Genomic DNA, 15,177 nt, shown 5'->3' on the forward strand with positions numbered 1-15,177 from the left:
TTCCATTTGTTTTTAAATATTGTTAACCAAGGTACATTCTATTTATTGAGAATAGTAAATTAAATAAAAACGGAAGATATATATTGACAGAAATTACATGACAGTAGTTTTACGTAGTATTCACACACACATAATATATATATATATATATATATATATATATATATATATATATATATATATATATATATATATATATATATTAAGCAGTTTTCATCTTAAACCAAAGCTAACCCAGCCTCTACAGCAGCATCTCAATAAACGCACATTTTAGTGTTTGGGTGATAGTCTGTAGTCCTATAAAGGCGTTTCTACTTAGTAAAGTATTCGGGTTTAACGACGGAAACTGATATGGCTTCCATAACAAAAAAACAAATACTGCTACTTTTAACAAATTTTATATAAATCTCGTAAACTCACATGCTTTAACAGGTTTCATGACAAAATGCTTTAACAGGTTTCATGACAAAAAGATGTCCTTCCTTTTCTACCAAGTATGTCAACCTTGCTACAATTAATTTCCTTTTTTAATATAATTTGATTAGATCTGATATCGATCCTTTTGAGATGCTTCCTCGATTCGTCGCGCGGGAAGGAGATCCGGTAATACTTTATTCATGGTTTCTAAGGTATGCATGTATCACATTCATGCAAATAACATATATATTCAATCATGCAACACGTGGTAGGTGGCTGGTGGCTTATGGTGAGTATCTGTATATATACGTTCATCAACCGCGTCCAAATCAAAAATCCCCTCCAGTTAGCAAAAATGCCTTCACTAGTTGCTGAAGCATTCCAAGCCAATGGCGCAGAACCCTTGAACCTGAAGCCCATTTTCTGTGCCTCAGGCATCAAGGGCAAGCGAGTGACTGCGTTGTCAGCAGAAAAAAATGGCCTCACTGATTTCATTCAAAGAATCATTGCTGACAAACCAGACATCGACACACCATTCAGCGTCCTCGATTTGGGGGTCGTCATGGGCCTGATGGACCAATGGGCCTGCAAGCTCCCCACGGTCCAGCCCTTCTACGCCGTCAAGTGCAACCCAAACCTCTCCCTCATCGGTGCGCTCGCTGCGCTCGGCTCCAGCTTCGACTGCGCCAGCAAAGCCGAGATCGAATCCGTTCTCTCCCTCGGAGTCTCACCCGACAGAATCATCTATGCAAACCCATGCAAATCCGAGTCACACATCAGATACGCCGCCTCCGTAGGCGTCAACGTCACAACCTACGACTCCATAGACGAGGTCGAGAAAATCCGAAAATGCCACCCCACGTGCGAGTTGCTCCTCCGCATTAAACCCCCGCAAGACAGCGGAGCGCGAACCAGCTTGGGCCTCAAATACGGCGCGCTTCCCGAGGAAGTCGATGAGCTTCTCCAAGCTGCTCACGAGGCGGGGCTCAAGGTGACCGGCGTGTCCTTCCACATTGGTAGCGGCGGAGCCGACACGCGAGCCTACCACGGAGCCATATCCGCCGCTAAAAACGTCTTCGAATCGGCTTCTCGGCTCGGCTTGCCCAGAATGGGCGTCCTCGACATCGGCGGCGGCTTCACCTCTGGGCCGTCGTTCGAAGCCGCGGCTTTGAAAATAAACGCCGCGATTGAAGGCAGCTTCGGGAAGGAGGAGGGGCTGGTGGTGATTGGCGAGCCGGGTCGTTATTTCGCGGAAACGGCTTTCACGTTGGCGACGAGAGTTATTGGAAAGCGCGTCAGGGGGGACGTGAGGGAGTATTGGATTGACGATGGGATTTACGGAACTCTTAATAACATCGTGTTTGATTACGCTACCGTCACGTGCATGCCACTCGCGTGCACCTCGAAACCGGAGAATCCTACATGCTGCAGGGATTTGAATTTGAAGACTTACCCTAGCACCGTGTTTGGACCCACATGCGATTCTATTGATACGGTTCTGAGGGATTACCAGCTCCCGGAACTGCAAGTGAACGATTGGCTTGTGTTCCCGAACATGGGTGCCTATACGACGTCGTCCGGGACTAACTTCAATGGGTTTAGCTCCTCAGCCAAGTCCATATTCCTTGCATGTTCGAGCCCGGAACACACCATGTTCTAATCAATACAAATCCCAAACTATCCCTTGCTCAATGTACTTACTTATTTTATTATCAACTTGTCTCTCTTTTGGTTTCGGAAACTCAATAATGGCGGAATGGCTGCTCGTGGACGCCGCGTGGTTTCTCTCTTGATTGTATTACTACTATCTTTTTCTTTTCATTTATATTTTCTAATTTGGAGACACCTACGTACCTTTTGATATTCGAAATAAAATTTCGTTTATTGTTGATACTATTTTTATTATTTGCTGTTTATGATACAAAAAAGTATTTTTTTTTATTAAACTTATTTATAATCTCTTAATATTATTTATTATTTTGATATTTTATACACTTTTTTATAATGATATAATTGTATAAATAATAATCAATATCAATTAAAACTTAAAGGTAATAGATTAAAAAAATTCTTTTAAAAATTACTACTAACAAATAGAAAGAAACAAATCCCTTCGTGCATGTATTTTCTATCGAAAAGCGTGGCAATCAAATTACACTGTCTGGTTATAATTTGAGTGTAGATGTGAGACAAATTAGTTGATTATAATAGAATGATAAAACTACATAAGTTTGAAAGTGTTCATAACGTGTTTATGAACTTATTATGTAAAAGTATTAAATATATTTTTTTTATTAAAGATTTTAAATTAAAAAAGTGATTGTGCAGGGTCCAAAAGATAAAGGTATTCTTTAAAGGGTGGAAGGGCACGATTGTCGATTGGGTATTTCAAAGAGTCATTTTAGCAAATAGATGGAGAATCAAGGCAATTGGGCAGATGCAGGAATAGCATCACAGATATATTTTCTATGTTAATGTTTTAACATATTCAGAACCATCTTTTGTTTAGGGAGTAAATAGCTATGCGTGAGTCAGATACAAGCAATGGCTGATATGGGTGGAGAGTCTCATGGAAATTTATGTCTTGTTTTTCAGATCCGCGTATTGTGAGAATCATTATAGCTATAGGGGTGCCCATGATGTAAACGTTTTTTTTTCTTTCTTCAGGCACAACTTGTGCCGGAGTTGGACTTTATATTAATAAAACTTTTGTGTTTTTTTTTTCTCTTTATGTAATATTGTTTTAGATAATGATATTTTTTAGAATTTTTTTTGCATTATATGCCGATAAAAAAAATTCTCTTAAACAAAGTGTATAAATTCAATTAAAAGATTAAATTTTCACATTTTACAATCACACGGTTACAATAGCAAGAAGACCAAAATTGTAATTAAGTTTCTCTCTTATTTAGTCAAAGAAAAAGAAAGGAAAAATGAGTTTTAAGAAAAAAATGTTTTTTTCTCAAAAAAAAAAACAAAAAATGTTTTTTTTCTTCAACTAAAATTTGAAATTTTCTCTCTTCATTTTCATTATTTTCTCTCTTCAAGACTTTACCTATGTTCTTTGTAATTGGAGCACATCCGGATCTTTAAAAAAAAAATATTTTTGGTGTTTATATTTTCATGTTGTAATTGTTAGTGGAGCCAGTGTTGAGCATGAGTTCTCTTTCATTGTTCATATGTTGTACTGTAACCCTCTTTTAGCATTTTGTATGCTTGTGTATTTGTCGGGCATTTTCATAGATGAATTATTGACAAAACAAAGGATAGTTCATGACAGTAATGTCGTAGTCGCAGAGAACGTGAGTAGTTCACAATCTAAGGAGTGACTCCACCTATAGACGATATATCATTCATGGCCATGGAATTCATATTCCCACGATTATTATAGAATCTCGCAAATTTTTTTTTTTTAACTAGGTTTCATTTAAAGAAGTAAAAAAAAAAAAGAGTATATTAACGCAGAGCAACTTAAAAGCAATTGATACTCTTTTTCTTCTTCTTCTAAAAATTAACTTTCGAAAACTACTTTTCAAAATGTCTTAAATTTTTAACACTTTCAAAGACTACTATTTAGAATGAAAATATTATAACAAATTTAGAAAATAATTTATAAAATGTGAAATTTTAACATTTGATAAAGTAGTTTTCAAAAAAGGAATGTTTTTAAGAAAAATATAAAAAGAGGTATATCAATAAATTTTGAAGCGTGTAAATAACAATATAATTACTTGGACTTGATAACGGTGAAATTTGAATTAATTTAATAATTAATTTTAACTAAAAATGATTATAATTTCTTTAGTTAACTGTTGATTATAATCAATTTAATAATCAATAAATGATTATGATTTGAAGAAACCCAAAAGCACATGTGAAGAGTCCGTGTGAAAATTTCCTTCTTTTGTCATTTTTTTTTATTAATCATCCATCATTTTTTTTCATTCATATCAATGTCTTGGGGTGTAAAAGTTTCTTATAAAAATAAAAATGAAAGGTTAAACTCTCATTGTTGAGTACTTTGAGGCAAAAAACATTTGTAATGTACTTGTGTTTTCATTCTCCTTCAATATATATATATATATATATAGAGGAAGGTACAATAATCTCTCTTAATTATGTTCGGCCGTGGCTTTAACTTATTTGGAATACTAGGAGCTTGCATATGTACCTCAAACTAAAAGAAAAAGAAATCATTTGTTTAATCTAGTTAATAAACAAGGTAGAATTTTATTGGTAGGGAATATATAAGAGTTGAGAATATTAGAATATCTAAGCCACGTCAGAGGATAACATCCAATCCAACCAATGGCAGCAATGGTGATGAGATGAGATAACCCCCTCCAAAGATCCGCGTTATCTACATCACCCATTGCTCCTCACATTTTGAGCCACACAAAAACCAATCCACACCCTATAAAAAAACACTCTTTGTGTGTCTGCATTTTGATTGATTCCCTCATTCTTCATCCATAGACATGGCCACCGTCACTTCTGCAGCCGTTGCTATTCCCTCATTCACTGGCCTCAAGGCAAGCGCAGGCAAAGTGAGTGCCGCAGTTAAAGTCTCAGCTCCCCAAGCCACAAGGTTGGGCATCAAGGCTTCGCTGAAAGACGTTGGAGTCGCTGTTGTGGCCACTGCCGCGAGTGCAGTGCTGGCTAGCAACGCCATGGCCATTGAAGTGTTGCTGGGTGGTGATGACGGGTCTCTGGCTTTCGTTCCCAACAATTTCTCCGTGGCCTCTGGGGAGAAGATCGTGTTCAAGAACAACGCAGGTTTCCCCCACAACGTTGTGTTCGACGAGGACGAGATTCCTAGCGGCGTGGATGCAGGGAAAATCTCCATGAGCGATGAAGACCTTCTCAATGCGCCTGGTGAGACTTACAGCGTTACTTTGGATGCTAAGGGAACCTACAGTTTCTTCTGTTCGCCTCACCAAGGAGCTGGTATGGTGGGAAAAGTCACTGTTAATTAATTATTGTCTCAAGGGCTCGTCTCCTACGTCTAAGTTCTCATATGGTTCCTTCTTCTAATATTTTTGTTTTTTCTAGAAGAGCTTGGTTGATCTTTCTTGTTATGGCCTATGGGATGAATGAACGATATAATGCGTTTCTGTAATTCATTTACTTCTTTCAGATCCTTGATGAAGTCTTATATCGATTAATAAATAAGCTAATGCATTATCCTGCTGCAGAGGGCTCCGGCCAAAAAACCAAAAAGTTGGAAATAAAGTTAGTAAAAGAAAAAAGTATAATTATTTTAGCATGTGAAGTAACCTAGACGATTGAATGGAAAATTTGTAAGTTTTCTAAAATAAGATGTTGGGGTAAAATATGCCAATTACCAATTAATTTATTGGGTTAAAATTCATAAAAAAAAACTAAAAAATTAGGAATAAAAAGTACAGTTAAGTTAAACAAATATTTATTTTTGATTAAATTATTCATTGGTCCCTATATTTGTATGATTCTTATCTTTTTAGTCTCAATAATTTGAAAGTGATTTTTTTTTTCTTATAATTTATATTTTAATTCTCTTTAGTCCGTGTAGTTTAAAAGTATTTTTTTTAGTCTTTATAGTTTGTATTTTAATTTTCTTTTAATTCCTATAATTTGAAAACTATAAGGACTAAAAAAAGTAAGAATAATGAAACTATAAGGATTAACAAGATCACTTTTAAAATTACAGGGACTAAAAGAGAATTAAAATAAATTATAATGACTAAAAAAATAAGAATCATGAAACTATAATGACAAAATGAGTAATTTAACCTTTATTTTTTTATAATAGATATATAAATTATGTTATTAATAAAATTTATAATAGATAAATATTTTTAAGAACAAATAATCATATTGATCTCTAAATGTGTAAAATTAATGATAATTTTTAACCTAAAAGAATTAAAAATTTGATTTAATCTTTAAATGTATAAAAAGTATAATAATTATATTATGTGATTTAACTTAATGACAAATTTATCTTAAAAAATATAACTTAATGTCAAATTGTTCTCACAATAGCAACATAGTTATATGGTAACTTTTACAACATTTTCTCACCAATTTACACGTTCAAATACCAAAATAATCATTTATCATATTTTTAATATATAAACCATATTTTATATTTATAATGAATAATTTAGATTGTAATATAAAAATATTTTTAATCATTGATGTTACTTTAAAAACATTATTTTTGAATGGAATTTAAAAAGCATTATTGAAATTTAATATGAAAATAAAAAGATAATAATGTGAAATGTTTGAAAGAGAGAAAAAAAAATATTAGCTAAGAAAACGTGTAAAAGAAAGATTATTGAAAATGTTTAATGACTTCTAACTTTAGCATAGGAATAGTATATTTCTCTATAATATAAAATTAATCTTAACATTTTTTTCCTATTGAAATGTTAAATTTGCACTGGTGCAGTGATGAACGACATCCTTAAAATCTAGGAGTGACAAAACCAGTGTCCTGCCACAAACTCTTAAAAAATAGATCCAGCCACCAGTCTCATTTCATATATAAATTCAAAGTGTCAATGTTGTTTTTATTGAATTGATTCGTTGTTCTATTGAAAACTAAAATGTTAAGAAAAAATAATAACTATATTTTAATTAATTTTATCTTTTATAAATATTAAATAAAAATACTTATTAAAAATTAAATATATTACTTTAAATTTTAAATAATAGTTTATTTGGGCAAAAATACACTAATTAAAAATAAACAAATATACGTATAAAATATTAAAATAAATAATAAATTTTTTGTAAAAAAAAAATTATTGGATTAATCGATTCCGCTTTTCTCTCAATCCATTTTTTAACATAAGAAAATGGGACGAGTTGAAGTAGATTTACAAGTTAAAAATCCCAATCCAACTTGTCAAATAAACGAGTCAAAAAAAGTTGCCGACTAATCAACTCGTTTTGTCACCCTGTTGAAATCAATGGCTTTTTAGGTGGGATGACTGATTTAAGAATTAAGATACAATGGTTTATTGCGCGTTCGACCACTTGGCAGAAAAAGAATCGATACAAATATACATTGTGGCTGTGACATACAGTCCACTAATTAATAATTTACTATACGCAGCCTGTTGCATACTATACCGTGTAAATAGTTGAAAAAAAATGCAGGGGCAAGGCCTCTTTTTAACTTTATATACCAAGCACGCCAGCAATCCAATCCAGTCCCTCTCTTCTTCTCTGAGACTTGGTGTACTTATTTCACGTAGAAATTAAGAGGGTATGCTATTATGCCTATTACGTAGTTAGAGCATCAGGAAGGGTAGACCGGGAGCCAAGCACCTTGCCACCGACATCTGGGAAAGACTCAAATCCAGGTAAGGACTTTACCTTCCCATTGGCATTTACAGACACAGGATACTTCATTAGGTGCCCTTGCAATGGACTATAATCATCAGCTGTGTACTTCTTCCAGTTGTCTTCAGCAATCTTGTTCACACTTTTCACACACTCCAAACATTCAGGCTCCTTGAAGCAAGCTTCTATGGTCCCCGTGTGTTCTGCCCACAAAGACATTCTATACCCATATACCTGCAAATACCTTGATTTAAGTCCTCCGGATCCGGAACGAGAAATTTCTGGGAAATCTAACTAAGAACGGTTCTTAACTTTAAGTACCCATTTAAAAACTATTTCTGGAGATGCTCTAAAAAGGCCAAGAAAGAAGAAATAAATAACTACGTATAGTTAATTTTACATTATATATTTAATGATACAAACCTGACCATGTGGATGTCCCTTTTTTTGACTCCATGTATGATGGGGTTGATATGCACCCATTGCTATCTCAGTATCTCTGGATCCAGCCAAAGATCGTTGATTTATATTGGCAGACCCAAGAATTACATATTCATCATCCACAATCATTCCTTTGGCATGTACATAAATCATAAACCGTCGGAACTTTTGTGAGGCTGAAACCTGATGATCATTACATAAAGATATTAATGTTATCAAACGCAAAACAAGAATATTAACCCTGAACTACATATCTACCAACGAGTTAATTGGTCATTACTTCACATTCATACTACCAGTAGTCTAGAGGAATGTAGCAAGAAAGATCTATGTGAAATGAAAATTGATCGAATATTTGAACTTCAAGATCCAAGAGACATAAGCCCTTTAGAAATAATTACGATCTTAAATCCTTCTCCTTCGCTCCTTTACTTTTTCCACTTCCTTTCTCCTTTTCATGTAGTTTTTCGTTTCTTTACCTTAGATCAACCGACCTAAGGAGAAGGATCACAAGTGTTCTCCTCAAAGAATGAGGCTAAAACCCATATTAAAACATGGAAACATATGAAGGATGATGAGACTTATTTTATTAAATATAATACTGATAATGAAACAAGAATTATATTAATTATTATTCATCTTTAAACAAATAAATTGAAACAGTATTTTTATAAAAAAAGAATTGGCCCAAGTTGATGTTTGAGAGTTTAAGAGGAAATGCATTATTTATATTTATATTAAAAGGAGTATATGATATACATGACGGGGCCACTGTCATCTTAATATATGACATTACGGTCCTAACACTTCGTCACTTGCCAGGTTATTGATTCATTCCATTAATAATGCACCAAACTCAGAAAAAATACTTTGAATGATTACCGTTTCGCCATTATCTGAAGGTGAACTACTTGAACTCGAAACTTCAGTTGTCAACTGCTCTCGGTTCCCAAGACAGTAAAAATTGAGGTAATCTTGTGGATGACTATCAAGCTGCATAGATTTTAACTCCCGAGCAATGATTTCATACATCATTTTCATTGTTTGTCCCTGAAAATGAGAATTCCTTTTAATTAGTAATAAACATAGCACTTAAAATTGCTCAATAAATAAATTATTTCTAATGTTAAAATTTTGTATGACTAGCTAGCTACGTAATTTACACTATATTACCTGCCAAAAGAGTATCTCTTGCACTGAAGTAGAAGAAGGGGAACCTTCAGGCCACATTGGGATGACAATATAAACTGCAAATCTCTCCTTGGATCTTATCTTACTGACTATCTTCAGTGCCAACTCCACAGGAATTAGGTTATCAGCACCTGATCATACATAGAATGGAAATTTAGATAAGTAGAAAATGTTGTTTTAAAAAATTGATGGAAAAGGTCGATGTCAATAACAAAGTCTTGCCCCACTAGGCGGGCTTTGAGGAAAAACAATGATATTTCAAGTGATGTAGTTATTAAGACTACACAATCGTAGTACATAGCTAACAATTACTTTGAGCAAGTTTGTCATTCGTAATATATGTTAAGCAGCTGTTGGATTGCCTGTTTGGATAAGTTTATCCAAAAACACTCCTAAGAGAAGAAAATAACAAGAAAAACAGAAAATGAACTTTTCCATAAATTAAAATTAATTTATACATAAGTTAAAAATCATCTTTTAATGAAACTCTGTGAGAGAGTTTCTAGAAATTTACTTACATAAGCTAAATTTAGCTTAGGAAGAAACTTATTTCATTTTTTTCTTCATATTTTCTGCTCTTATAAGTGTTTGTGGAGAAGTTTATCCAAACAGACACTATTTGAGAGCAAAAAGGAACTATATTGTGAGCATTGTCAACTATGAAGCACCAACACCGACACGGACACCGGACACGACACGGACACGGACACGTGGACACCTGTAATGTCCAAAATATAGAACGTAGTACGGGTGTCGTGTCGGTGTCGGACACTGACACGGACGCGTGTCGGATACCGGACACGGCAATGGGCTGGAGTGTCCGTGCTTCATAGATTGTCAACAATTTTTTGTAGTGTTCTGAGCTTAAAAGTAGAAAAACGTGTCACATGCTAAATACTAGTCATAGGTGCTTATACAGAAATTACGAGCAACAAACAGATGCAACAAGTTACATGAGTAAGCATCAATATTCTGCCAAAACCTGCTTCTTTGTAAGCTGGCCAAGCAAAGGATGATCCAATAAAATATTGATTCTCGATATAAATAAAATGTTGAGCAGATCTGATCGCATGTATATATGCTGTTTGAATACTCTTGTCTATGACCAAATTTTTTGCACAAACAAGGTTCTGCAATGAATGACAATCAAAAAGAAATTAGCGAGACAGGGAAATCCAAAGATTCTACTTCGATGACATTTATCTAACTATAGAGCAACCCAATGTTGGATGAGTTACCTGAGTCTCGGCAACTACTACATCCTTAGGAAATCCCTTCAAAGAACCAGAATCTATGGATCGAAAAACCTGCGTGTAAAATGTAAACAAATTATAGGTAAACAAATTCTCTGTTGAAAGAAAAAGAAGGAAACAGAATACAAACTTTAAAGACAGTGAACTAATAACCTGAACATGCCAATTTTCAGGATCGTCTTCCTTTGAAACCCATAGTTCAGGATCATCAATTGGAGTTGATTCCGAAGGACTAAGAATCCAAGAGATGCGTTCTAACTTGATCAAAGAATCATCGTTCCAGTGAGATACTCTCTTGAGTTTTCGACCCAGCTCAGACCATCTGGTGGCTTTTCTCCAGCGCTGCTCAAAATTAGTGAGTATATCATATGCAGCTGGGCCTTCAATTTTGCAATGTAAATCATGCCATGGTTGCCTTGGACCCTTGGTTCCCGCCTATTATTAAAAGTGGAAGACAAGACAAATTTCAGTTAGCAAGAGAGACCAAGAGTACACTGGTGATCTAAATCTCAGTATCAAACAAGATCTCAGACAACAAATTTATGTTTATGAAGATACTATACTATATGCGAAGTGCCAATAACGGTACTGTATTTATAACAAGCCAAACCTGCTGAATGAGTGGAAGGAAGGCATGGAAGTTTTCTGTCACTACTTTTAAAATGTTAACAATCAGAATATGCTAAAACAATGTCCGTATGAATATTTATACTTCAGACCAAGAAGTCATTATCAGCTTATAGACAAAAGGAGGAATATTGGCCATTGGGTCAATAATTAACCTCATTGAAACAAAACAACTCAGTTTTTTTGCTTATTAGAGAAAGAAACAGAAATTGGACATATATCGTGCTAAAAAGAAAGCTCATGTATATATCAATGTAGATTTTGGAACGCCACAACTTATAAGTAATGCATTGTATCCTCAGAGATTATGAACTTACACAAAATGTGGGATTATGATAATCGTCCTGATAAACAGTGTCGATATCACGTAAAATTCTATGCTCGGGTGTATCATACCGGCCATCACAAAGATCTAGACCACCTATAAATGCAGTTATCTTCCGATTATTGCCGTGTGCTTGAGTATCCACAATCACACATTTCTGATGATGTGTAAAGAGAGTGCCAACAACCTGAAGTTTGGTGCCAAGTAATATAGTAAATATGTTTTTCAATTTTTGGAAAACAAAATAATCTTGTTTTCGAAAAACAATCCCTGTTGGGATTCAAAATCTCAATTAACAATTTTAAATTTTAAATTTTCTTTTTCTGGGCTCAACTGCTAAATTAACAGTTTACACGTGCCAGGTATGCAGATTTGGGCAATAGAAACAAGGGTGTCCACTAATTCATTGACACATCAATGTGAAGTTCAGCTAAGGAAGTTATCCTGTGCATGGGGAAGAACTTCATGTTACAATTTCACATGATCTTGTCATGTCAAAATTTTGTGTCTATTTCTCTTTTCATAGACATTTATAGATTTTGATAAGGCCTTCCCTATTTAATGTCTACTAAGACAAAGACACAAAAAAGTTCGTATTATTTTGTCATGTTAAAATCTCTCGGTAGGATTCATCCCTCCTAAGCATGTATTAAAATTAGAGTGATATTTTGAAAGGATGGAAAGCAAGCATGATTAAGTATCAAGAACTTTTTAACAGAAAAATGACAAAATCTGGGAAAGCTACTAAACCATAGCATAAAGCATGCCTGCTGCCTGAAAATGCTAAGCTTACTGCTGGCATATCTTGGTGACAGCAAACATCTAACTGAAGAATGCTTGAAAAACTTTCGAGTTTCTTCATCATGTGTTTGCATTACTCCACTCTGCAATTAAAATTGCTAACTTGTAAGGATGTAAAAAGAAAAACTCAAGAAACACCATATTCAACTGGGCAGAATGGCAAACAAAGTAAATCTGCCCAAGTCAGTGTCGATGTTCAAGCAACTTGTAAGCACAAAACTCACTAAAAGTAAAATAAAGGCAGCAAAAACAGAATGCTGATTAGTTAAACCTTAGAATAGAAGCTTTTATCTCAGAAATATGAGCACAAAATCATGTGCCTATATAACATGTGATTTTAAATTGGAATCTGTCATGGTTTACTTGAATCAAAATTGAAGAGCAGGAACACAATAAGGTCCAATTTGAATACCAAAACCGGATATTAATAGCGGAAGGAACATCATCAAGCCACTCCTTGAAGGTAGCAATCATACTAACAAGTCACAAGTATGTTTCATGGACAAGTCATTCTAACGAAGGAACAAAAATCACATTAACAAGTTACTCCTTAAACTTAGTAAGCTCAAAAACAAGAAAAAACTGTATTTGCGTATGTGAGAAACACATGGTTATTGTGAAAAATAAAAACAATAATTTTACATTATTAGTTGGTGGATATGTGACCACTTAAAAAAGTCATAGAACATTTCTATTAAAATCTTGACCATTCAAAGACAATCTAATCGTTTATGTTTATAGTTATCATTTCTCACGTTAAAGAAAGAAAGGGTTCTCAACGGAGTTACTCCCATTATATCCACACAACTAGGTAAAATACTTAAAAAAACCTACAGAAACTCGATTGAACCTAACCATGCAACCAATGAATTACATTTTCACTTTAAAACGATTACTGAAAAAATACCGTGTTAATGAAAAACTTGCTGTGCGAAGTCTTATCATCCCAAACCAATAGTAAAACTCGCAAACCTTCTTGCGACTTGTACTTGAGCAACTCCCCGAGACTCAAGTTACCACCGCTAGGTAAGGGTTTTGTAGGCTCTCTCACCAACTTCACCTTGTGGTAGATGGACCAACCCACAATGTAAACCAAATGATGCGCTTCCAATATCGCGTGGCATATATCTTCCCAGCACTTCCCGTGCTCAAACACAACCCCGTCCTCTAACTCAACCTCCGGCAACATCGAATCAGGCACGTGCGCGTCCTGATACAGCGTCACCGAACCTCCGCGCCGAACCGGAAAATACGATTCCCGAACAACGAACCGGTCCGGATCCGATTCGGTGCCGGCCCGGTACATAGGACTGTCCTCGCACCTCGTGAATTTCATCGCCAGCCGCACCGCGCAGTCAGGCTTCGGCGGCTTCCCGAACGTGCCTATGATCGGGAACCAGTCGCTGATGGCTTCGCCGGAGAGGATCCTCTCGGCGGAGACGGTGGCGACTCCAATCAGGTCGGCGCCGAACATGTCGTTGTCCTTGACGTAGAACTCGACCTGCGAGGCCGGGTGCGCGAGCGGGATCTTGAAGTGCTCGTTCCACGTCGGGTCCTGCGAGTTCGAGATCACGCGGGTGCGCGCCACGGTGGCCCCGGCGAGGCACACGGTGACGTAAGGATCGCTGGTGATGATTTTGCGGTGGCGGTGGCGCGCTTGTTGCTGCTTCCGTTTCCCGGAGATGGAGGCGCTGCAGGTGTTGAGAGCGGAGAAGAACCTCCGCACGCGCTCGGAGAGCATGTCCATGTTCGGAAGGAAGCGAGCCTCCTCGATTACCAAATCGAGGGTGCCGTGGAGGTAGACCACGGTGTGCGGATTGTGAGGCATTGTCACCGCGGAGGGGTCACCGCAGGGTGAGATTAGATTGAAGGAGGTTAGTTAATAGTCGAAGGGAAGAGAGTGATAGGGAGCGTTACGTTGCTGAATAATGCGCAGCGGAACCTGCGAACGCTCGCTACCACGGAACGGCGTTACGGAGGCTACAGCATTACTCCGTTGGTCGATTTGTTCGGCGGCGAAACCGAAGGGAATGGCACACACTCTGGCAACGGTGTGTGCAATAAATAAAAATAAAAATAAAAATAACAATATAATGTTATGGTGGCGTTAGTTAGCGGGAAAGAGAAGGTAACGGGATTGGGCACTGGTTCTGTTGTGTTTTGGCGTCTAAATTTGGATATATGAACACGTGTAAGTGGCAGGATTAGAAGGAAAGGTGTTTATTTAGAGCAACAACAGATTATGAATATGAAAGTTATGGCAAGTTCTAGATATATTTTGTGGGGCCTTTGGCTAGGACAGGCCAGCTTTGCCATTAAATGACCTCAGATTCAAAAGGTATGTCATTCCATTTCCTACCCATTTGCGTTGTGCTACTAGAACAGATATTCGTATCTTGGCCTTCATCAGAAATTAATGCGATAGATTATGTAACTGTTATGAAACAATAATTTTTTATAGGTAAATAGTAATGGTTAATTCTGTTAATTTTTTTAGTAGTGAGAACGAATTTTTGATTTTTTTCTCTTATGTTTTCTAAAAAAATCCTATTACTCATTTTTTTTTCTTGTAATGTATAATTATTCTTATTTATTTTTAGAGATGTGAGTATTTGTTTCTCACTTGTATTAAAATTTACACTTTCTTTTTTTTAAACATTTTAAAATTTACCTCTTTAAAAAATTAATATATCATTTTTTATTAATTAAAATATATTTTTGTTCTTATCATGTGTTTTACTCTTTGCAATAAATACATATATATATATATATATATATATATATATA

At 35.6% G+C, this 15,177-nt stretch overlaps 3 protein-coding genes across 3 annotated transcripts; 2 read left to right on the plus strand and 1 right to left on the minus strand.

The window, feature by feature from the left end:
- Positions 1-452: 452 nt before the first annotated feature.
- LOC114408536 (ornithine decarboxylase-like) lies at positions 453-2,313 on the plus strand. Its single transcript, XM_028371620.1, has one exon. The coding sequence runs from the start codon at positions 674-676 to the stop codon at positions 2,075-2,077; it is 1,404 nt and encodes a 467-aa protein (XP_028227421.1). The 5' UTR covers positions 453-673; the 3' UTR covers positions 2,078-2,313.
- Positions 2,314-4,810: 2,497 nt separating this feature from the next.
- Positions 4,811-5,608, plus strand: LOC114408537 (plastocyanin). Its single transcript, XM_028371621.1, has one exon. The coding sequence runs from the start codon at positions 4,896-4,898 to the stop codon at positions 5,391-5,393; it is 498 nt and encodes a 165-aa protein (XP_028227422.1). The 5' UTR covers positions 4,811-4,895; the 3' UTR covers positions 5,394-5,608.
- A 1,682-nt stretch (positions 5,609-7,290) lies between these two features.
- On the minus strand, positions 7,291-14,603 carry LOC114408538 (phospholipase D delta-like). Its single transcript, XM_028371622.1, has 10 exons — positions 13,298-14,603; positions 12,357-12,473; positions 11,582-11,776; positions 10,791-11,072; positions 10,623-10,691; positions 10,367-10,514; positions 9,367-9,515; positions 9,076-9,243; positions 8,176-8,376; positions 7,291-7,986 (listed from the first exon to the last, which is right to left on the minus strand). Exons 1-10 carry the CDS (start codon positions 14,216-14,218, stop codon positions 7,693-7,695), a joined length of 2,544 nt encoding a protein of 847 aa, XP_028227423.1. The 5' UTR covers positions 14,219-14,603; the 3' UTR covers positions 7,291-7,692.
- Positions 14,604-15,177: the final 574 nt, after the last annotated feature.

The sequence above is a fragment of the Glycine soja genome, chromosome 4, assembly GCF_004193775.1.
Source record: "Glycine soja cultivar W05 chromosome 4, ASM419377v2, whole genome shotgun sequence".
NCBI lineage: Eukaryota > Viridiplantae > Streptophyta > Magnoliopsida > Fabales > Fabaceae > Glycine > Glycine soja.